Source organism: Symphodus melops, assembly GCF_947650265.1.
Source record: "Symphodus melops genome assembly, chromosome: 5".
In the NCBI taxonomy this organism is placed as follows: Eukaryota; Metazoa; Chordata; class Actinopteri; order Labriformes; family Labridae; genus Symphodus; species Symphodus melops.
In genome coordinates, this window is record NC_136695.1 from 21920872 (window position 1) to 21944428 (window position 23557).

Here is a 23557-nt window from a genome sequence, read left to right on the forward strand (position 1 = left end):
AAGTTAGGTCAAATTATACTTAAAGAAAATATAGGAAGATGTATTTGCAGCTACTCAAGCATCAAAATCTAAAAAGTCTTCTCTCCTTTTGCTGCTTGTGAATGATCTACGCTTGAAATGGAAAGAAGAAGAAGATTGTTACCGAGGAGTTAATACATGTGAGGAGAGTTGAGGTTTTCTCAACATTCTGTTTAAAGAAATGTGCTGCTGTCAGTACTCCAGCTGACAGATGAAATATGAGATGGCATGGCAGGAAGCTTTGATCCAGTTCTTCTTAGGAGGGCGTTCACTTCTGATGAGCCCACAGTCCCCAGACGTATCATCTGCCCAGTAACTACAACAAGAAAAATGTTTTTATAGACAAATGACATAAAATAGCCACCGTGACATCCCCTATTGGCTGTTTGGTTAATGGGTGATGTGACGTGACCATATTTAGACAAGAGGGTGGAGCTGAAGAACAAGGGGCTAGAAAAAGCTGAGTTATGAGCTAATGCTGGTGCAAACTTGGTTAGTGAGGAACATCAATACTGATAATAATAGCGATGTCTCTCTACATGACCTACAAAAGCGAATGAGGCCATCACCTTCCAGATTCACTTTTTCTATATAGTTAATTTCATACCTGAAATGACTGTTTGGTGTCAGAGGGATTGATAGCAAAGTTACAGCTATTTTTACAATTTACACAGCCCATGATGAGCGCTATTAAGTGTTTCAATGAAGCAGGAGAAGATTTTACACGGGCACAAGACAAAACAAGTGGACATGAGATAAGAGGTGCTGCTTGGTCCACACAGGGTACAATCGTTGATCCAAACTGAAGGTTCCTCGCAGGAGCTTTTTGTTTTTGTGGAAAGCTATATCATGCATTTTGAAAAATAAAATTAAAGAAGAGGCTGACCTGTTAAAGTTTCTTTAAGCTCACTTAAATGCTACACAAGGGGTAATACAGGGGCTTCAACCACCAAGAAAAAAAAAACTGAGCAAAATGTTTGCTGAGGTAATAAATCAAGTTTTGTAACTTTTTTTTCTTATTGAACCCCTTACTATTGGACTTCTTCAAACAACCAAGAGAGTTGCGCAAAGATCAAATTTCTCTCGTCTCTCACCAAGAAAGAGTTAAGAGAAACCAGCAAAAAGATATGGAATTAAATATTTAGAGACCTTCATATCAACCTTGTAGATAACAGCCAACAAATATGAAAACTAGGACAAGGACACAAAGGAAGAAGATAACACAGATCAAATGTTCTGAGACACACAAAATGTTTTGTGTCCCATCCTGTTTCAGAATAATTTGAGCCATTTTTTTAAAGAATCACCTCTCTCTCAGCAGAGTGTTGTTGACCCAGGACCATGTGGAACCCCTCTGTCTCAGTCCAATCCAGTACGTCATTTTAGCCTTCTTGGCCAGAAAACTCTTCAAGAGAGAGAGAGAGCAACATTTACATTCACAAAATATAGTCAATGGTTTTACATCAAAGCCAGGGAAGGAAGCAATCTCGCATCTACCTGGATCTCGGGTTTGGAGATGACAGCCAGAGATCCTCCTCTCGAGGTGCAGTTAATCTGGCTCTCATCCCAGCTCAGCCTGAAGGTGGACAGGTAAAAACATGATCGGCCAAAAGTCAGCCAACCGTCAGCACACTGTCGGCAGCCCAGATCTGGAGAAAGGGATCATACCACAATTAAACACAAGCAAACAAAATAGATTAAAAGTGATAAATGAAATGCACAGGTGAAAACAAGGACCAGGTCACTCCTTCCTTCCTTTTTCCTTTTTCTGTTTTGAAGGTTTACATGTGTGTCTGTTATTTTTAAAAATAACTTTAAAAACAAGCATGTGATCCAGCTTCCTCCGACGTCCGTCTGAGCTGCAGTCATGGTGACAGTGAAAGCAGAAATGACTCTAAAAACATGGTGCCATTTGTTTTTCTTTGATCTTGATGTTTCTTTGGCTTGAACAGGGGTTTTCTGCTGACCATTTTTTCACACTCACATTGGAGCTGAACATACGGAAACAGAGTCTGGCAGTGGTTGTAGCTGCAAGTCGTAGCACCCTCCCTGGATGTGCTTTCCTCTCTCTCTGGGCACAGTGTGGATCCAGTTTGGACTAGAAAACAGAGACAAATGGGAGGAGCTCGAAAGGGAAAAGAATGACGCCTGCAGGCTGCAGCAATACAGTCCAACACACTTATTGTTCTCGTGTTATGGTCGGTTTTAGCAAAACAAGAATAAATGTAACAGTATCCTATGTGTGTCTGTTTTTCTTGTCTCTGTTTTTATTTGAATGCGCTGAAGGCTATGATTTGAAGAATCTGGTCAGGAGAGGATTGTTTTTATAGTCCTGACATATCTATGGCTGCAGACACTCACGTTTCATACTGAGCATGATGACGGCCAGCAGAAGCACCAAGCAGATTATTGTGAGGACTGCACACACAATGCGGTACAGACGAGTGTTTCCTGCAGTCGCTTTACCTAAAAGAGGAAAATATCAGTTAGTGAGACTGCACACAACAATACACAACAACAAACAAGCCTGGATGAAAACACACTGCTCTGGCGTACCTTTCTCAGCCTGTAGATCAACAGATAACTCAGTTTCAGGTGATAAATTTGCTTCGGCTTCGTCTTTTTTATCCCCGCCATAAATGCGACAGAATTTGATGTACATGTTGAAAAAAGTTCTGGGACTTGTTTCGGGTTTCCTGCTCCCTCTGTCTGATCTGCCAACTCAAGTCTACTGGCACTTTTAAGACGCCCCCCTCCTTGTCTTGTTGCCATAGCAACTTGACATCACTGATTACTAAATTATTAAAGGAGCACAGTGCTCAGCTTGTCCTTCAATTTCCCAAAAACTTTTCCAGCATCTGTCATCTGCTTCCTGTTTAAGAACAAGGGAGAGGGAGCGACAGGGACAGACGATAAAGGCCCGCAGACAAGAGACTACAAAACAAAAGATAGGATTTATGTCTCAAAGTCAGAGACATCCTGTTGGGTCATCACTGATATAAACTAAAAATGTAATATGTGTTTTAAAGTGCAGGATAAAGTGCAGCAGATTTTTTTTCTTTGTTACAATAAATCACTGTTTGTCTCTGTTTGTAACAGAGGCTGTTAATCTTCTTAAAACTTAAAAACTTAAACAAAAAAATTGGGGGGGTACTCTCTTTATCAGGCACCATTACACCACTGTCTAAAGTGATTAAAGACATTTTATCATTTTCACTTTCTTAAATTCAATGTTTTTCACTTTTCCCCTTGAAAAGTCTCACAGAGCAGACTTAAATCTACAATCAACATTTAGTTTAATACATTTGGTTTTCTAAGTGAATAGATTGATGGTCAAAATGTAAAAATAACCAATTTCTGAGTTTATTCTTTAAATGAAAACTTTTCTCTGTCATCACTACAAAAAAAAGTTTGAATTTCCCCAAACTGACCCAATCTGATTTAAACTTCTGCTTTCTTTTTATTTCTTCTTTTTTTTAAAAGAAGAATCACGACTTCTTGTCTCGACTCTGTATGCGCAGCACGATGAGATCAGAAATCAATTGCAGCTTGCTTTTTCAGCTTTGTTTAAAAAAATGTAGTACACAGAGAGGGAGTCGGAAACATGATGAAACATGATGTTTCTGTACCTTTCCATTCTGCATTCAACAGCGCACTTCATAAAAACACGTTACCTTCTTCTGTTTTAACTGGAGAACCTCTGAGAAATGCCTCTGCGTAGATGTTCTCAGATGGATTGCTTAGTTTAGCATAGTGGTGTGGTTTTTCTTCCTCTAAAACTAAACAAAAATACAGATGAAAACATTTAACTGAGATATCTGTGGCATTAAACATATTCAATATATTTTGTCCTAAAGTAGAACAGTATCACATGAATTGATCAGTAACTTTTTGAGAGAATTTTTGGCAATATTTCACATAAGAATATTCTAGTTCTTGTATGTTCTAAAAACTGTATTCCTTCATGTGTCGTACAGTCATCATGAAGCTTGACCGGATTTAGTTGAATTTGTGGTACCTTCAGTTTTGGCCTCTAGCACAGGTTCACTTGCTCCTTCATCCTCTTCTTTTCTCTCTCCCTCGGTGCTAATCTCTTGCATCTCCATGACTCTCCTCTTGTGTGTCTCTAAGTTTCGATTTGCTGGGGAAGTCTTTTAAAGGAGCCCAATCGACTGATAATGAAGTTATGTAACCTCAGTCATGCAGACAACGATGCAGACCAAACAACTGTTGCAAGAATTGTGTGACACGAAATCAGTACATATGTATATATATATATATATATATATATATATATATACAGTACCAGAAATGTTCTCACACCTAAAAGTGACCACAGTGTACATGAGTCATAAAATTCAGAAGACTGATCACTTCCCCATCGAGATTTCTCTCTCTGTCTTGGTGTTTCTAAAACGTGTCTGAAGTCACATTTGTTTGAGGGGAAGTGTCAGAATTTGATCTCACATAACTTCATGTTTTTTAGACTCTAGACTTTTAGACTGTATTGATTTAGATGTCGCACTCTTTGCTCAGAAAAAAAGCCAATATTAAAACTCATCACTCTTGAATCTTCCTGACGGATAAGAAACTTGAGCCAAAATGCCTCCCAATGAAAATGTTTGGCTTTAAGTAAGAGTTCAGTTTTTGTGAGACGCGCAAACACACATTCAAATGTACAGGATACGAAATCATCACACGTTTTATGCATTTTCATTTTTATTTTTCACAAAAGTTTATGATATTAATTTACAAAAACAAAATACTATTTGCATTAAATACAGATGACTGAGAAAGATAACGAGAGCCCCATCATTTTACGATGCTTTTTTTTTTGTTGTCCTTTTTTTTTTTCATGCTTCCTGTTTCTTCTTTCACCAAGTAAGGAATCACCAGAACCTACAAGGGTACTACATTTTATAACACTCACCCTGAAATACTGTCAAAGGTAAACCCATGTTCAGCCCCTCTGCCTTTAGCCAAGCCTTTGATCCACCAGTACTGGAGTTACTTATCAAAAAGGAATATAACGAATAATAGTGGCTTGAAGCATTACAAACAGCCTTAACACTTTATTCCTCAGACAGTCTCACTTCTTCTCCTCTCATTCTTGCACTCTCTCTTTCTCTGGTCTTTTGTCCTCCCTCAGGCACCGTACACGCTCTCATTACTGTAAGTCATGTAGAGGAACAGGTCCTCTTCATGGTGCTCCTGGAGAAAGACAAAGCAGAGAATAAACACATGAAGTATGTGCACATGGACCCAAACCCCACAGAACTACATTCAAACTCCAGATACAAACCAACCTTTTTTATATTAGTACATTTTGATATTAGAGTTCAGGTGGAAAAGTCATATATAAAAATGCCTCTTAAAACGAGCAGGGTTAAAAAAATAAAATAAAATAAAATAAAAAAAAGTCAGGCAAACTCTTAAACAGTTACAAACTCTGTCAGTTAGTTACAGTTTTTTGTTTGTTTTACTTTCAGAATGACTAATCTTTTCAGCGAGTTTGCTTTTTTTTCTTCTTCATTCTGTTAAGTAAGTCTTCTTCTTGAAATAAAAAAGGGAAGCAACGATGCTTTCTCAGCACTTCTGTGGCTGAGGAGACACTTCGGGTGTCACTGAGGTAAGTTAGAGTCGTTTGTTAGTAATGTGAGATTGAGCATGAACATGGGTGCGAGGAGGCCGCGGTTACCTCGTACACAGCAGAGAGAGGGGAGCTGGAGGGGGGGAGGGAGTTGTTGACGAAGAAGAAAAGTGCCTCCTCTGGTCTCAAAGAAACCCGCTGACGGATCAGGAAGCACAACTGGCCCACTAAAAAAAGAAAAAGCAGAGAGCGAGAGCGAGGTGGTCAGCAAGACTCAAAATCTCCAGTTTCATTTGATGTGAAAAGAGGAAGGAAAAAAGGAAATTCTAGAGCATGACCAGTTCAATGGTCACATGGAGACAACATCACAGATATTAAAACTTGTCTCTGTTTGTGAGTAGAAAAAGCACAACACATGAAATAAATAACATCGACTCAGAAACAGACACGAGCAATTCCTCATAACGACAACCTAAGCATCAATAATGTTTTTTTCAATCTTCCCCTTTCCTGTACATCAAACTTCTGCTGTAAGAAAAAAAAAAAGGTTTATTCACCCACAGCGCGAGTCGTGACTGTCGTGTTGATATTCTGATGGAACTGTCACGCCGCCACACGCATCACAAACAGCACGACTGCTCACGTTTACCATACCATACCACATTTATTTATATAGCACTTTAAATACAACCAACAATGTGCCAAAGTGATTTACAATATACAAACACAACAATCGTCCGAGATCAATCATACAAGATACAAAGCCACTAAATATCAAATACTCATCATGAATCTGTTGGGAAAGCGTAGCGTGTTTAAATGAGATTTGAGGCGTTAGCTGAAGAAAGTTTTGTCAAAGTCACACTATGTCTGATCTAAGTAGCTCAGTTTAAAAAGCAGGTATTCACTTAGACTGTAATTATTTTTGGGTAAAAGTTGCCTGATAAGAAAAACAAACTTTGAGTTGCAGCAATATTTAATTTAGTCCAACAGAGAACACAGACAAGTCTAATGGAAACAGTCAACAAGAACAAAAGGATTAGATAACAAAATGATTTGTTTATGTTGTGTGTCAGGCCGACGTGTTTATTGGTTGTTTAATCCGTAACGATCATCAATAAGACTGCTGTTCACGTTTCAAACAGAGCCGCCTTGTCTTTAGATTCTGAAAGCTCTGGGAGGCTGAGTGTAGAAACCTGTGACATCTGAGCCGTATGGGAGACTGCTGTGTTTGACTGTGGGGTTTTACCTGTTAAATCTGAGGGCACTAAGTATTTCTTCTTGTCCAGCTCAGGAGCTCTTGACCTCGCGGCCCTCTCCACAATGATCTGGTTAAACAAAAAAGAAGAAGAAAAAGAAACAAAAAATGAATCCTGGTGGAAAAGTGTATGTATGTATCCAGGTGCAAATGACTTATTCAACAACAGTTCAGGTCATCCTCAGTGGTATGAAAGTATTAAACTACGATCTAGTCATTAAAGAAAAGTGTTCAAATAAAGAACTAGAAGACCACGAGTAAATTCATTCACTACAGCTCACCAACAGTACGCTCTACTTCGATTCAATTGTCACATTTACCGGTATCTTGTCCGGATGTTTGGTCCGAACTCTCTCTCCTTCTGCTCTCCTCACCTCCAGAGGTACCGAGCGCTGGTACTGACTGCCCATCTGTAAACAGCCGCACATCACATCAAGTCCTTCACAATAGCATTATTTACCAAGAAGACAACAACAGAGAGAGAGAGAGAGAGAGAGAGAGAGAGAAAAAGAGAAAGAGAGAGAGAGAGAGAGAGAGAGAGTCTGACTTCACCAACCAGTGCATTCAGACAACTGACCTCCTAAAGAGCACATCATTGTTGCTGCTGGATGAGATGCTGTTTGTGTTGAGGCCATAATAAGGACTGTTTTAATAAGAGGGACTCTTATCATTGCAGGACTACTTTATAACATCATTTGAAAAACAGGATTTGTTAACGGTATAATGAAATGCAATATTTATAATTTTTTTTTGCCATTACTCTGACTTTTTAGACTTCTTTTTAAACAATAAAATAATTCAAAACACTCTTAGATGTATTCTTTCTGAAATGAGAAGATGTTGGACCTACATACTCCTATGTTTATTATATTTAAGCTCTCCCCAGTGCTCTGGTTATTACTCTGATCATGAAATGTGTGGTTGAAGGTTAAAACACATATACAATCATAAATTGTAGTTTTTCTCAACACTTTATCAATAACATCAGATACCTCTACATCATTGCTACAGTAAGCACTTATTGCAACCAGTGATAAAGCTGAAATACACATTATCACTGTCGCCCACACTATATCCTTTACTGCTCAGCGGCTCCAGGCTAACCTTCATTTCTCCTTTTTCTTTTTTTAAAACAATATTTACAAAAACATGTCGTGGTCACGAGACACCAGTGTTTCGGGTCATCGTGGACTGAGGCCACGTCACACTTCACTACAGTACTGAAACTATAATAACGCCAGTCTGACTTACACGAAATACCGAGCCCTACACTAGAACTTTCAAGAGTAATATACATGCATACATCTCCACGTCTAAAAAAACCCCCGATGAAATGTATTTTTAGATAATCTTCTGTTTACAATGCAGCGAGTGCTAATGTCTAACGCTAACGGCTCAAAGAGACGTGACTGTTACACATACCTTTAAAAAAAAAAAAAAAGACAAAAAACAAGTTTCACTCAAGACAGGACGAATACAGAACACTCCACTAGTCACTTTGGTTGCCTGGTGTCCCAAATGGTTTTCCTTTTTGACATATAATAGCGGAATTTACAATTATAAAGAAAGGGAATGCGATCTATGTCAAAGATGTCGACTGTTCTACTGCTGAACGAAAACAACAACAAATACTGCAACCCCGCCTACAACATCTCTGACAAATCAGAGACGAGCTTGTAGACTGACAGTTGAATTCTTCCATTCAGAAGCGAGTAAAGGCGGGGCCACTGTGCTCCTATTGGATAGTTTTGGTGTCAACTTACATTTTTCGCCAAACTGTTATTTTTGAGTGACAGCAGTTGAAACCAATAGCAGGTCTTTGAAAATAGACCAGTCCACAGCGGGGTCACGCCTTTATATTGACTACGTGCGCGTCGTGAGCCCTTGTTTCATTAAATGTACTGTTTGTTTTGTTCTGTAAACAGCAATAGTAGACAAATGCAGTCACATACAACTCGTCCGATTATCAACGTGCAACAACTAGTAAACAATTTCTTACTAATTGATTCTAAAACACCTTAAAAAAAAAAAAAAAAAAAAAGGAAATAAGCCACATCTCTTTTTTCCCAAATAGATTTTATTGTCACCAAGCTGAATTTATTGAAATGTCCTTACCTTGTAAAATCTGTACATCTTAGAATTGTATTGAAACTTTTGCTTTAAGCTCATCTGGGAAAATGCTTCATTAGACATGCATCACTCATTCAACATTTAATTCTGTTCAATATACACAAATAACACATTTCCAAAAATAACCTTTCTGGGAATAAGAAAAGGTGAAATCTCTGAAAATGTAAGTTAAACTATTATTTCAAAACACCACTTTATTGATGTATCATAGTATGCACTAGGTAGTCACAATGTTATGTCTTTCATTCTGACTTTAGGCAGACCCCAGCTTTTCAATCATTGCTTGAAGGCAATATTTCGTTTCAGTGAGTGAAACAAGTGAGACTCAATACAACACTCAGGAGCATTTTCACAGCATTTCAACTTCTGCTGTGTTACGAACAGTTCAACAGCAGATATTCCTATTTGTAGCACTGAGTGTGTCATTCCTTTTCCAGCCGTTTGAAGCAGACAACTAACAGTCTTATTCTCTGAGGTGCATTCAGGTCACTCTTTGTTTAGTGCCAGTCTGACTATCATGGTCAAACAGCAGCTGTGGCTGTTCTAAGTTTAAGAGCATCCGACAGGTTGCGTTGTCGGACTCTAGAATTGCTTATGGTTTCCAAATGGGACTGCGGCACCCATCCACGATGCCGATCAGACAGTCTGGTCCCCTCCACCCAATCTGGAGAAAAGAAAGGATCCAACACAAAGTTAATCAATGCTTATTCTCTGATAGGCTCAGGTTAGTTTTACAACGTAATATTGCACAGAGTAATCAATCAACCAGGGCAGGACTGAAAAAGGTAGTGTGATGGTCTTACGGTCACTGCTCTGTTGGTGTACTAGAATGATGTCAGCTTTTTCCAAGGATAATTCATCAGGCTGCTGAGCAACAAAAGCTCGAATGCACTGCATCTGTTGAAAATCTGTGCAAAAAAAAAAGATGAGAGAGGTCAGACCTACAAACTCCTAAAAGACCACACAGACAACTACAACCCTGAACAAGTTGAGTGAAAATAGCTTTTGAGAGCACTGTCCAGTCCTTCAATCAACAAATAGCACTGACTACTGTTGTTTATGTGTAAACGTGGTGCAATCTTCATTGTCCTGTTCAACATAACATCTAATATGCACCTGACTTCAAAACAAATCAACCAGGTAGACTTAAAACTCGTTTGGATTTGCAAAGCCTTTTGAGACGGCTTAAACACACATCTTAATGAGAACCCTAAGTCAGAGAATAAATTTTAGTGATCAATCGACATCCTCTTACTCTTTTAGTAGAGGTAAGGGAGAGTCTCCCATACAGTAGGAGTCTGAGTGCTTTTTAGAAAGCAGGACTTGGGGTTGCTATGCATTCCCTGCTAAGGTCTATAAGGATATTACAAGCAAAGCTGTCTTTGACAAGGTTATGATAGGTTTTTTTTTAGTTTTTTTTTAGCACAAACTGCATTTTGTGCACAAAATAGTTGGGTTAACGTGTCAAAAAGACGGTCATGTAAATTTACATTCATTCATGATTTTTTGTTTTTTAAATTTCAACAGAGTTTATTCGGACATTTTGTGATATAACATTTTAAAACTAGCAGCACAGATGACTATCCCGAGTAATCTCTCCGGGGGGAAGCCCACACAAACCAGGTAACTGGAATGGACTCACATAAATTAAATGTGTTCATTATTATTGGAATGGATTGTGGCTGTAATTCTTGCTATCATGTGTCATGGCAGTTCGTGTATGATATTAACAATACACTTTTTATGAGAAGAACATTTTTAAGGGAACTTCCAAATATGTTTTATATCAAATCAGTCAGGTTGGGGTTTAAAATAGATATAGTCTACTAGCTGACAAATATGACATTTTTATTTATTTTTCTTAGCTGTTCCCTTCAGTAAGCATAGACATTAGTTTTATTATTTGTCCATTCTATTAAGTGCTTCCTTTATACTGTTATGTCACAAAGTAATAAAACAAGAACATGTTCTTCCAACTTAGGGTTGTTTATAAGCACACTGAATAAAATGCAAAATAATGCATCAAATAGTTGGATACAGGGTTTGTATCTCAACTTCAATTCACTGCCTAAATCATGAAAACAATTATGTAATGTGTTATATTTGTATAGCAACCAGATGGAAGTGACTGTCAGTTCTTTTGGCTGTGTGGGGGATTTTGTCACATTCAGAAATTTCCACTCTGACAGCAATATGTTAGTTTTTCCACCAGGCTGCTAATATTTTCAGTATGAGAAGAGATATGGCGAGACTACTCTAAGTAATGTACTGCTTTCTACACGGGGCATTTGACTGATAACACCGTCTGTGAAGGCTCTCAGTGGTGCAGGTGCTGCTAATCAACAATTCTCCTTGACAACTGAAGAAGCAATTCCAAACCACAACGTCTTCAAGGACTTCAACTAAGTTCAGTCCGGTTACATTTTGGTTTAAACTTTGAATATACTGATTACAGTTCTGAAGTAATGTCTGAATTTAGGGGGAAATGTATGCATGTATGTGACAGTGCCCCAGGCTACAAAATGCCTAAAATACTTCACCTTGTGCAGCAGAAAAATCCACTTCCGAGTGTGGCCGGGAAAGAGCGGATATCCAGCGTAGCTTATCACTCCTGAAGAGAAGAAAGGAATGACTTGTTTACCATTTGCAGACTTTTTTTTAGTTTAGGATTCAGATGCTCTGGACCACTGTCTCAGTCTCTTACTGTGCGTCCGTCCGTAGCAGCAGGGCTTTGTTGGACATGTGTAGTCGGATCAGGTTCTTCTGGAGGGAGTGGAGTTTAACACGACAGTTCTCTGCACGCACTTCTGATACAGGAGCATGGTCGATCACTGTGAATCGCACTCCTCTGGAGGAAGCAGCCAGCAAAGAACAGAAATGAGTTTGAGGAAGGAAGAGCTATGATAAGACGGACAGATGATAAAACACTACAGACATGAAAGGAAAGGATGTAGCAAAACAATAACGCGAGAGATGGAATATACTGAACATGTATGTCGACTTACTCTTTTTGTAGAGAGATTAGCAAGTAGTCATTGAAAAGGTGCAAGTAAATATTCCTCTCTGTGTCTTTTAGAGAGAAATCCATCAGTTCAGTTACCGGCCCTTCTCGCACCATCCTCCGAGACTGACTGATCAGAGGCAGAGTCTGTAAAACACACAAACAAACACACAGAAAACAATGTTATAATTATTCTTGCATTACTCGTTTTCCATCCATTATTCAAGTTTCTTGTCAACTGAATAGCTGAAAACTACTGTGTGGAGCCTAAATTAAAATAATCGAACACCCATATCATCACATTATGATTCTCCTGCTTTTAGCCCAGCTATGTAAGAGGTTACTCACCCTACACTCGAAGTCCACCTTCGCACTGAGAGTAACCAGGGACTCGATGCTCTTCATCTGAGTGATGCTGTCATTACTCTCCTGAATCAACTAAAAGACAAAAATATGAATCTTGGTTAATCCCGAAAAAAATCCAAGACATTTTCCCATCAGTGATGAAGTATTTAGTAAATGTTCCATATGATGCGGATGTACCTTCTCTAGAAGTTTCAAAGCTTTGATGGCCTGAGTCGCCTCTGGAGTACCAGGAGTCGTTCTCTTGACAATATTCTGCAAAGAAACAATGTGTGCTAAATGAGATACGGGTTACAAGACTGGAGATTGTTTTTGTAAACAATCAACATTAGATTTTTATTTTAGACAGGCCACTGACACACACATACAGACACACACCTGAACCAGCAGTTTTATTCTTGTGATTCTTTGGAAGGGCAGGACGAGGAAGGACCGAAGGGGAAGCCTCTGACACACAGGACTCCTCTCTAGTTTCTCCACAATCCGCCTGAACCCTTGATTCTCATTCCTGGAAGGAACAAACAAAATGTAAGGAAAAGATTTAACAATAATCACAAGCAAGTTAAAAATCAGATTTCCTGCATAAAACATTCCTCTGTCTTTACAATCTTTTACAAACATTCAAACTGATCCAGAAAAATAAACATTTTAAAAATGATATATGAAAAAAGTTTGGACTAAATAGCTTACATGAGTCTTTGGTAGGTGGCGTCTTGATAGGACTGGTTAGTGAGGTAGGGCACATAAACCATTTTGAAGCGCTGACAGTGGCGAGCGATGATGTCACACACAGTAAACTGTATGATGTCTGACTCCACTTGTTCTTCCAGTTTTGATAAAAAACTAAAACCAAAAAACAATGATGATTTAATAATCTATTTCTCGCACAGATTTGTGGCATAAATAGGTATGATAATTACTAAATGAAACAGAGACATATTTATCTAAACACATATGAAGATCTAGCTCTGGATAAGAACTTGCTCTCGATAGTTTAGAACATTTCTGACCTGTGGCTGATGGCACGAACGTCAGCCAGCCGGGAAAACAGCCAGTTCCTGTCTTGAGTGGTCAACAGCGCCCCCAGCTGCTTGCACTTAACAAAATGTTCAACAACAATGTCCAAACTGCGACAGTAGGAGGCCTCTGAGGTCACGACTTCAAATCTCACCTAGAATTGAAAAAAAAAAAGCAGAGAGATGCATCAAAAATACTGTTTCAGTCTTTCAGTTCTCTGGAAGCGGGTGGCCTTTAGGCAAGGATGTGACGAACAGAGGATATTTCACAATAAGCAGAAGGGTTCCAACCCAAACAAGTGTCTGTTTCAAGTTTACAAGCAGTGACCTACAGTTACAGGAAAACACACGTCTTTACTCAATCCTGTGTCCCGGCAGAGACACACGGGTCTGCTAGAAAAAAAGTTGATGGGGGGGGTTATTCTGCTATGAGGCAAGCCTGTATATATACCATGTGCTTTACGTAGTCAGAGGTGTGATGAAATAACATCTGAAGATGAATCACATAACATCTGAAGATGAATCATGTAAATCACACCATTTCTAGATAATGACCAAAATTTAGAAAGAAAAAATATATGTTGATGTGAAATGATGTCCAAAAAATTTGTTGTAAAAAAACAAAGGAGAAAATATCACTTTGAACAGTGATCAAACACTACCATCATGCATTTGCTCGCCTGGAGGATCCTCTTGAATTTTATTCAGACTAAAAATTCAGACTAAAGTTCTTCATAAAATCACAATAAAAATATGAAGTCAAAGAACACAGATGGTCTTTTAGTCTCAGACTGTATTTCCCACCTACAGGTGTGTTCATTTAAAGTTAAAGAGTTTGTTTATGGATATAACTGTAGAAATATTCTGGCCTTAAAAAAATTCATCGAAAAGGAGGGCAAAGTTATTCCCACCATCTGCTGAAATAATGTTCCGCAATAAAATAAAACATTTTGACTTTCCTAAGTGGAGTACTCTTTTTTTTTTCTTTTACCTCCTGCAGTCGTCTCTGGTCCTCTGTGAGTTCCTCCAGCTCAGTGCTCTCTCTAACGCCCGGCAGCTCCCTCCACAGTGTGGCCGTCTGTGTGAGACAGATGGACAGACGTGGGGAGGAAGGCCTGCCCTCTCTTTTTGGGGGCTCTGGGAGAGGCAAACTTTTAATACTGGTGATGGAGGCTGTGTGGGAGAAGAAGTGGGGGTGCGGTACAGTAGGGAGTGGAGGTAGGGGTCTGCGGGCAGGAGGAGGCGAGGGAGCAGGAGAACTTGAAAGGTCTTCACTTATAGAGATGCCATCTGAGGATCGAGCCTGGCGCAGGATCTCAAAGTTCTGAGCTGCCTCACTGTACTGCTGGTAGAGCTGGGCAGCATCTAGGAGGACAAGAAGACGTTAAAGAGAGACAGAAGAGGTAGCAACAGAAAATGAAGGTTGATTACAGATGAAGCCTAGAAAAGCAGAGAGCTACAGACAGGATCACTTTTAGCCAAGATAAGTTGTTTGCACTTGACATTCCTTTTACACATACTTGTAGGAATGCAAAGTTGCAGCAGCAGCTGTTTTTTCTTGAAGTTAGAGAATATGATAGCCTGTACAAACCTGCCTGTGGCTTGCACAGACACACACAACATACGCACACACTCTTGTCGCCATTTCCTTGTTATATTACGTGAATCATAGGTTAAAAAAGCCACTGCCTTGCCAACTTGTTTAAAGTTTCATTTTTTAAAGGGTGTGAGCCAACTGTAAACTGAACACAGATTTCAATTCAATTGTGTGTTGCATTTAAACTCTAAGCAAACATTACACATAAGCAGTTAGTAGGGCTGTATTAACACACAGATGAATCATGCAGACTAAAGAGAAAGGCACGTCACACCGTTTCTCGTATCAGGAGGAGATATAATCAGAAAGCACGTCACCAGGTCGCCTACATATCCCTTTTTCAAATGATCAATCTTAAGATTTACACTAAAAGTTTGACACGGTCAAACTTCTAAATGAGTAAAGGGTTTCCCAGTTTCTCACCAGCTAGAGCATGTAACATTCAACGAACAGATCAGCTCAGTTTTGAAGACAAGCTTTTTTCAGTTGCGTCTCCGGGCAAAGGTTAAGGCCTATCTCCCTCCACAGGAATTTGAAAGAGTCATTCACATGTTCATAACTTCTCCTTTGGACTATTGTAATTCTTTGTATTTTGATGTTGATCAGTGTTTCTTCGCCACCATATCACACCTGTCCCGGCGTCTCTTCACTGACTTCCAGTTGGCTTTAGGATCCAGTTTAAGATTTTATTTGTTTTTTAATCCCTTCATGCACTGCCGCTGCAATATGTATCCGAGCTGTTGACTCTCCATGCTCCTGTCAGAGCGATGTGCTCATCTAACCAGATGCTGTTGGATGTTCCAAGGTTGCAGCAAAAAAGCCGAGGTGAGCTTTTGCTGTGGCTGCTCCCACTCTATGGAACAGTCTACCTGTTAATATAAGAACTGCTCCAACCAAATCTCTGCTTAAAACCTATCTCTTTGCTCTGGCTTTTAATACAAGCTGATCTTGTATTTATTTATTTTTATTGTGTTTCTTTTTTAATGTTTTTATAGTGTGCTTTTTTGCTTGTACAGCACATTAGTTGTTTTAAATGTGCTAAAGTAATAACAATTGATTTAATGCTAATTTCAAACTCCCTCTCTCCCTTCCATATTAACTGTTTGCTTTAAAATGTCACTATTTAGCCAAGTCAAGAAATGCCCCAAAAATAAATAATATTCTGAACAAAAAATAGAATTGAATATAAAAAAAGTATAATAATTTGAATCACATTTTTGAAAGTCCCCTTTACCAGCATGTGTACTGAAAGAAACAATACTTCAACGTAATAACAAAATACTCACTAAAAAACCTTGAGTTCCTTTTCCGCCTGTCGATTGTGTCCAAAACATTTCTACAACACAAAGAAAGAGAAACAACAACACCTTGTTTAAATTAGAGAAATCTGTCTGAGACCGTATTATTGAGTGGAAATGTAGAATCTTTTCATTTACAAAAAAACAAAAAAAACTCTTCAAACTCTTCTTGGTGATTCAAAATGTCTTTGACTTTTCTGAACAACAGAAATGTAGCATTATGCCAGCATTGCCAGAACAGTAATAATCAGGAACATACATGCAATTAAAGGACTGAAATATACTGTAACATGTTGAATGTATGAGAGTTAAAGGTGTTATTTAAGTAGGTCTTCTCTCACCTCAGCTCGACTTCTCCCCAGCTTTTACTCCGATCGTCTTCATCGTCTGGAATAAAAAAGTATACATTCGTCGAGATGTCACACAAAAGCATACCTATCAGTGAACTACAGTGACTGTTTAACTAAATAAATAATAAATAAAAAACAAAAACATATGAATAAGGGTTAATAAACAGAATTACTATTGGTTGACCCAGAAACCCAGTTTAAATGACAGAAAAGATTGGTGTGTTTCCTACTCTTGTGTGTCTAATGTAATATCTCGATTCAGGATCAAGCCAAGCCTTTTAGCTCATGTTCATGCTCCCCCCTCATTCACTTATCTCCACCCACTACCTGTAACCACAACAATGTGACGCAATTTCCAGTTAATAGGAAAGCAATGATTCCTCTCAACAAGTATACAAGCAGATGTCTGACTGAGATTTTGGCCTGTGCTTGTAGAAACAAAATGATGCAAGCATCTCTTGTACTTCAAAACAGATGAGATGACTGGATGATTGTCTGTGATTAAAGGAAAACACACGAATGAAGCGCTGTGACCTGATTTAAAGGTTTTTGTCACATCCTCTGTGGGCAATCAAAGGTGAAAGAAACCAACCTGATGATAGAGAAGAGAAACTAGATAGAAATTAACCATTGAAATCAAAGATTAGGCATTTATGTAAATTTCTGGAGCTGATTAACTGCCAGTGTTTTCATCCCCCATGTCCACTCTTTACCTGAGAATATTCGGGTTCTGCGATCCCTTCCAACACCATCCTCTCCTTTTCTTCTTTGAGTGGTCTTACGGATCCCCCTTCTCCGTAATCGAGCCTCAGGACCCAAATCTCGGAAACTGCAGCTGCTGGTCAGCGTTCCGCCATTTTTTTCCCCATCTGCTAAAACCTCTCCCTCCTTGATCTGTTCCTCCTCAACTGCTGCACCCTTCTCGTCTGGCTCTATTCCCTGCTCGTCTTCACTCCCCTTTATTGTCTCGGACGCCTCCTGCTCCTCATCCTCTTTAGAGGAGAGATGCTCAGACTCTTCGTCATAGTTAAGGATGGGGCAGCTGTTTGGCTTGTACAATGTGTTGCTCACAGATAAATACATCTCCACCTCCTTCTTTCTCTTTGCTTGTTCCCTTAATTCTGCACCTCTATCTTCATCACTCATCTCTTCACTCATTACAATCTCTATGTCTGTCTTTTCTTCAGTCTGTTGGTCCGTTTTGCTTTCCTTCTTCCTTCCTGAGTCTAAGAGTGTGTCAGCGTGAGTGTATGTGGTTGTGTCACCATGCATCGCGAACTGGTCAGTATGCATGTCGGCAAGGTTCTGCCCCATACCTCTCAATCCCTCCAACGGCTCCTCCTCTTCCTCCACCTCCTGCAGCTCAGGCTCCGAGTGCTCCCGGTCCGACTTCACAACAGGCATCTCTTCAACCTCCTCCTCTCGCACCACTGCAGTAGGCTCCTCCAAAGCCTGTTCCTCCGAGCGTCCCAGGATTTCTCGTACCACACTTTTGGCCCATTTAAGGTGGGGGGCTTGGGAATGCCGCTTTGGTTCTTCAGACATGCTCCACGCACCGCTCAGTCGAATCCTAATGGCCTCCACTTCCTCGGGACTCATCGCTCCAGTGTTCAGACCTTCCAAGATCGGTTGAATTTGCTTGAAATCCACTTCAGAGAAAGTGTCAGTGTACGGATTGGATGGGATTGGCGAGATATTCTCGCTCTCTCTTTCCAACCCTTCTTTGTTTTTCTCTCTCCACTCTATGAGGAGCTTTTCAGTCTGTGAGTCTCTTTTAATGGTCCCAATTTCTTCATACGGATTCTCCACTTTCCTCTTGGGTCCTTCTCCAGTCTCTGTAGTTTGACGATCTGATGACAGTCTGGATCTGATGTCAGATGTTTCTGCGTCCTGGTTGTTGACGATCGGGGAGTCGTCATTTCTGCTCAGTGTTGGATTCGTGTCATCAAGAGGATGTTGTGTGGTGTCATCACTCAGATGACTTCTCGGGTCATCTCTTTCCACTCCCTTTTTCCGATCAACTTGTGATGATGACATGTCCTTTGTTTTTGACCGAGGCAACGTTTGCCCAATCACACAGAAGACATACTTTGGCGGTTTTTCCCTCCCCTCCCCCTCTTCATCATCCATCTCCTCTTCTCTCTCCTCAGCTTCCTCAAGAGCAACAGGTGAGTGTCCATCATACCTCTCCTCTCCACTTTCCCAGAATTCCTGACAGTCCTTAAACTCTTCCTCTTCCTCCCTCTCATCTTCCTCATCTACGGTCACAAATCCGTCCTCTCCTGACAGCGTTCGATCTCTCTCTTGCCTCCACCCTTTCTCACTTCCTTCTTCTTCACTGCCAGAGCGTGCCAAATCCTCGCTCCCACCCTCTTCCTCTCTGTCACTGTCCTCCTTTTCATCTGTCATGTTCTCTCCGTCTGCATCCCTCCACTGGCTTTCCTCTAGACCTCCATCGCTGTCGGACAGAAGTTCCTTCCCTCTCTTATCTAGTTCTCTCCAGACTTCACCCACCTCCTCTCCGTCCACGCTCACACCCTCTGACTCTCTCTCCATGTCTCTACTGTACTCATGTTTTCCCCTGTGCTTCTCATCTGGTTCCCCTTTTACTCTCCACCCCTCCTGTTCCCAATCCGCCTGCGACTCCATCCTCTTCTCTTTCTCCCTCAAGAGTCTCTCTCTGTCTACAAATTCTTCCTTACTATTTTTGCCCCTCTGCGGCTCTAACCACATCCTCCTCTGCTCCGGCGTTTCCCCTCTTTCACTTCTCCTTGGCTCCCTTTGACTTCTCTCCGAGTTTCTCTGTTCTTCTACGGCCCTTTCCCTCTCTCTCTCTCGTTCCCTCTCGTCATAACTGTCTCGGCCCCTTCTATGTCTCACCTCGCTGCTGTCCATGTCGCTGCTCCACTCGCTGCTGCTCTGGGCTCGTGGAGGCACCCTAGGAGCTGCCTCTCTCTGGTCTCGGCTTCTCCTGCCTGTCATATCGTCCCTCCTTGGATCTGCTTGTCTTTCTCTGCTCCTCCTCCGCTCATGCTCTCTGTTTCTATCTTTCCTCCATCGTTCTCTCTCTCTGTCGGCCTCCCTGTACCTCTCCCTCTCTTCCTCCACTATCCTTCTCCTTGATTGATCCACCTCTCTGTCTCTGGACCTATGCTCGTCCTCTTCCCTGTATCTCCCCCTCTCCGTTCTGCCCTTGTTGTCCCCCTCACTCCTGCTTTGTTGATATGTCAACTCCTCCCTCTCGCTGTCCCTCACTTTCTCCCTCCTCAGCTCTCTCTCATCACTGTCTCCTTCACTCCTTGTATCTCTCCTGTTTTCATTTTTCACCGTTTCTCTCTCCTTCCTTTCTGGATAATTGTCTCTTTCTCTTCTTCTAGTCGGAGTTGGCATTCTAGTTTCCTTGTTTCCCATATCAGGCCGAGGCTTTTCTCTTTTTCTGCCTGTATCCCCCTCTCTTCTGTCCCTGGTATCACCCACTTCTCTCCTCCGGTCCTGAACATCGGACTCCTGAAATCTTTGCCTTGGCCGGGACTTCTCCTCTTCGAGAGGCCTGCGTCCGTCTTCCTTCGACCTGTCACCAATCTCATCTCTTTGTCTCTGCCATTCTCTCTCTCTCTCCCATTCGGCTTCCTCTATTCTTTTAGGCCTGTCTCTCTGCCTTCGCTCCCCTCTTTCATACATCTCTGCTGAAGGTGTCATTCTTCTTCCATCACCTGGGCTGCTTTTTCCCATTCTGGGAAACGTGTCGCCTTTCTTCATTCCCTTCTCTTCTTCTTTCTTAGACTCTATCTCGAAATTTGAAAGTGGCCTCACATGTCTTCTCCTGTCATCTTCTTGTCTCCTTTCCCTCTCCCTCCTTTCTCTTTCTCCCTCCCTCTCTCTCGGCCTGGGCACAGGAGCTCGGTCTCTTTCGTAGTATCTCTCCCGTTGGTCAGATTCTTTATATCTGTGCTTGTCCCTATATTTCTCTGTAGGTCTCTCTCTCTTCCAGTCCTCTTCTCGATCCTTCTCTCGCTCCGACCGGGCGCTCATCGTCTGTCTCGGACTCGGATCACGGGAGACTTTTCCACCTGGCTGGAGCTTGCGATCTGATGTGTTTATGTTAGATAACGTGTCGAAGAGGGTGCAGCTGGGCCTTTTGGTCCCCATAGTGTCATATTTTGGAAACCCTGTAAGACAAAACACCACATTTCACCCATTTAGAAACCAGACATTTTTAGTGGTAAAATAAAGATAGATAGATAGATAGATACTTTATTGATCCCGAGGGAAATTCAGGAATCAGGAAAATAAAGCAGAATATGAAGGCATATTTTAAAAACTATCATACTATTTTTCCCTTTTCCTGCATGGTTTCTTTGAATTTAACGCTTATCCTTTTAATGCTTTATTGGAAACTTTATGTTGTTTGTATTTAAATCATATTTGATGCAGGTTTGCATTACTCTTTCTTTGCAGCTTAAAGTTGGAAAAAACTGAGACCAGAACTCCTTGTGGGATAAATTAACTTCTATCTTAAATCATTTCATCTCATATTACTAATGTTAGTGTTGTTTATAAAAAAAAATCTACACATTTGAGCTTCTTCAGGCTTTTATTGTGGGGTTTTTTTGTCATTTAATTTACTAAAACTTCAACTTCGGCTCTAAAGGCAGTGTTAAAATTAAAGTTTTATCTGGTTGTACAGTAACCTAATAGTACAAAAGTAAGATGAAGGGCAGAGAAAAACATGTGAACAGATCTACAAGAATGCAGCACAGACCTGCAAAGCACCACATACCATAAGAAGCCTTTCAGAAAGTGAGGGCCTGTGACACATAGGCATGGCATGTAACATGTAAGCCACAACTAAGCTGGATCTAAGTCTGTGTCCAAACTATCCGCAATCTACAGAGCTTGTGTGCTAATCAGAAAACCATTAATGGTATTATAAAGCAAAACTCACCTGAATGTAAGGAGATCTGCTAATCTTCCCCAGGTCCAGTTCAGATCAAAAGCATGAGATTGCACAACACAAAAGAATGTATTCCCTGCATTCACATTACAGTCAACATGACACAGCAAATGTTCTCCTTTTCCCAAGAAAACCCAAACTTCCTTTTTCTTACAACACATATATCTTGTTACGAAAACTTAATGTTTACGCCTGAGCTCTGCTTGCTTTTCTTTTCACTCTTGCTGCCTCTCTCTCTCTGTCTCTCCCCCTCCTTCCTCAAATTCCCAAACAAGTCTGAACAGATTGACACTTATCTTTCTCCTCCTCCTTTCTCTCCTACTTCTCTCAGTCGCAGTAGGTGAACAGTGAACTGAAGGCAGATAAATCAACTAAAGTATTTGGAGTCCACAACTTAAGTCCTTTTCCCTCCCCTCTGCTGCAGACATGATCGCCTGTGTGGATCCCCCCACTGGCAAATACTTAAAAAAAGAAGTACACAACTCTCTGCTTTCTCTTGCCCAATTCTTCTCTCGGTGAAACACAGGAAGTACACCTCCTTGGTGTCTCTGTCTTTTAGCCATGATTGGTTGACATGGAGAAGTTGGGTGTGTCTGCACAACACACAGCCAGGTAAGGTAAGAAGGTGATAACGCAAGGGAGAGTGGGGGAGGGGAGACAGACAGAGTGAAGATTGAGAGCACACACAAATAGTGGAGAGCCCACTGAAGCCTATAAAAACTTTCCTACATTCCCCTGAGAGGTAGTAAAGAGGGGAAAGAAAGGGAAACACAAACTCTCTCAAACATGCTGAAGATTTTTTTTTAAATCACAACATTGAGCAATCACAGAGCAGGAAACTAAAGGGAGGAGCATTAGAAGGGCGATCGAGAAAGTGATTTGTAAAACAATGAGTGCCTTCCTATATGTTGATTGAGTAGTGATGGGACCTGAGATGATAGGTGTTGAGTACCAGGACTCTGACATTAGCATTACTTAATACAGACATGAAGACCTTTCAACCACACTTGTTCCCTTGTTTCATTGTAGGCTGCAGCTCAACACAACTTAGGTCAAATGTGCATTTTTATTATTTGTTGCAGGGGCTTTTTAATATAGATGTATTCGTATAAAATATCCCATCTAAAGAGCTTTTATGGAGTCTGAAAAAAATAGCTGCAAAAATTCCTAACTTCCTGTAGTGTTCAGTTTCGTTCAGGTGAAACCTAAACAAGTTAGTTTATTTCTAAGCTTGTACTGTGAGGATTATAGTTCTTTCTGGTTTTATGAAATTGTATTCCTTCAAACAGTGTTTCCAAAATTTAAGTCCAACTACCTCACATAAATAAGGGCATCAGTTTTAGCATTAAGGCTGGCGATTAGCAGAACATCAAGCTTGTCTCTAGACATAAAGCAGATTCCACAGTGGATAAGTTTCGCTCAAAACACAGCTGGTTGGAGCTAAATGTACTAAAATTCACACATCTTTTAAACATCTTTCAAACATCTTTTGAAGTCAATCCTGTTCGACAGAGCCAGGCGGCTGCTTTCACTGTTTGTAGTCCTTCTATGTTAACTAACAAATTCGTTTTGTATTTAGTCACATTATTTTTATTATCTTGTTCTAGTTTAGCTAGCTACTGTTTAGCGGTGTCAATCTAAATCATCTAAATTCTGCCATGTCAGTGAATTTCTTAAGAGTTTTCCTTTCTCATCCATCTAGACATGTAAAATAAAAATAAAACAATGTGCCGGAACACGGTCAGAAACCAGATTTGTTATTTTTTTTGCTTAGTCTTCTCACTTTTATCAGTTCTTTTAGAGAATTGCAAAACGAACCATGATTAAAAGAAGAAGGCTGAATCAATCTGGTCAGCCTGTTTGCAGGTTAAAGGTTGATTGTATTTAAAGTCTTGATCAATTGAAAGGTTGTGGACAGCGTGCATAGAAAACAAGACTCTCCAAAAAGAGTGCTGAATGTACATTACTTAAGTTGTGTCATT

General features: G+C 40.4%; 3 protein-coding genes across 3 annotated transcripts; all 3 read right to left on the reverse strand.

Annotated features, from left to right (window-relative positions):
* Positions 1 to 182: 182 nt before the first annotated feature.
* LOC306824003 (C-type lectin domain family 9 member A) lies at positions 183 to 4144 on the reverse strand. The gene is made up of 8 exons (XM_079343961.1): positions 4037 to 4144; positions 3686 to 3797; positions 2575 to 2732; positions 2380 to 2484; positions 2003 to 2116; positions 1516 to 1667; positions 1326 to 1423; positions 183 to 334 (listed from the first exon to the last, which is right to left on the reverse strand). The coding sequence occupies exons 1-8, from the start codon at positions 4122 to 4124 to the stop codon at positions 211 to 213; spliced, it is 951 nt and encodes a 316-aa protein (XP_079200087.1). The 5' UTR covers positions 4125 to 4144; the 3' UTR covers positions 183 to 210.
* A 571-nt stretch (positions 4145 to 4715) lies between these two features.
* On the reverse strand, positions 4716 to 7339 carry LOC306823631 (gamma-aminobutyric acid receptor-associated protein-like 1). The gene is made up of 4 exons (XM_079343312.1): positions 7187 to 7339; positions 6858 to 6936; positions 5717 to 5835; positions 4716 to 5229 (listed from the first exon to the last, which is right to left on the reverse strand). Exons 1-4 carry the CDS (start codon positions 7292 to 7294, stop codon positions 5164 to 5166), a joined length of 372 nt encoding a protein of 123 aa, XP_079199438.1. The 5' UTR covers positions 7295 to 7339; the 3' UTR covers positions 4716 to 5163.
* A 1592-nt stretch (positions 7340 to 8931) lies between these two features.
* arhgef5 (Rho guanine nucleotide exchange factor (GEF) 5) lies at positions 8932 to 22251 on the reverse strand. Its single transcript, XM_079343284.1, has 15 exons — positions 21567 to 22251; positions 17938 to 20790; positions 16613 to 16658; positions 16260 to 16309; positions 14368 to 14741; positions 13371 to 13531; positions 13051 to 13203; positions 12739 to 12868; positions 12541 to 12615; positions 12346 to 12435; positions 12002 to 12144; positions 11701 to 11844; positions 11537 to 11607; positions 9800 to 9904; positions 8932 to 9660 (listed from the first exon to the last, which is right to left on the reverse strand). The coding sequence occupies exons 2-15, from the start codon at positions 20768 to 20770 to the stop codon at positions 9518 to 9520; spliced, it is 4518 nt and encodes a 1505-aa protein (XP_079199410.1). The 5' UTR covers positions 20771 to 20790; positions 21567 to 22251; the 3' UTR covers positions 8932 to 9517.
* Positions 22252 to 23557: the final 1306 nt, after the last annotated feature.

Bases quoted from the DNA above. Each gene is read 5' to 3' on its own strand.
- LOC306823631 (XM_079343312.1), bottom strand. From the start codon at position 7,294: ATGTGCGGCTGTTTACAGATGGGCAGTCAGTACCAGCGCTCGGTACCT. The intron at 6,937-7,186 runs GTAAATGTGACA...TTGTTTAACCAG, and splicing joins AACATCCGGACAAGATACCG to ATCATTGTGGAGAGGGCCGC. The intron at 5,836-6,857 runs GTAAAACCCCAC...TTCTTTTTTTAG, and splicing joins AGTGCCCTCAGATTTAACAG to TGGGCCAGTTGTGCTTCCTG.
- LOC306824003 (XM_079343961.1), bottom strand. From the start codon at position 4,124: ATGGAGATGCAAGAGATTAGCACCGAGGGAGAGAGAAAAGAAGAGGAT. The intron at 2,733-3,685 runs GTTTTTATGAAG...TTGAGTTGGCAG, and splicing joins AAAACAGAAGAAGGTAACGT to ATCAGACAGAGGGAGCAGGA. The intron at 1,668-2,002 runs GTGAGTGTGAAA...CCCTTTCTCCAG, and splicing joins TCCGTATGTTCAGCTCCAAT to ATCTGGGCTGCCGACAGTGT.
- arhgef5 (XM_079343284.1), bottom strand. From the start codon at position 20,770: ATGGGGACCAAAAGGCCCAGCTGCACCCTCTTCGACACGTTATCTAAC. The intron at 12,616-12,738 runs GTGTGTGTCTGT...GTTTCTTTGCAG, and splicing joins GAATAAAACTGCTGGTTCAG to AATATTGTCAAGAGAACGAC. The intron at 9,905-11,536 runs GTGAAGTATTTT...TTTTTTGCACAG, and splicing joins GGATTTTTCTGCTGCACAAG to ATTTTCAACAGATGCAGTGC.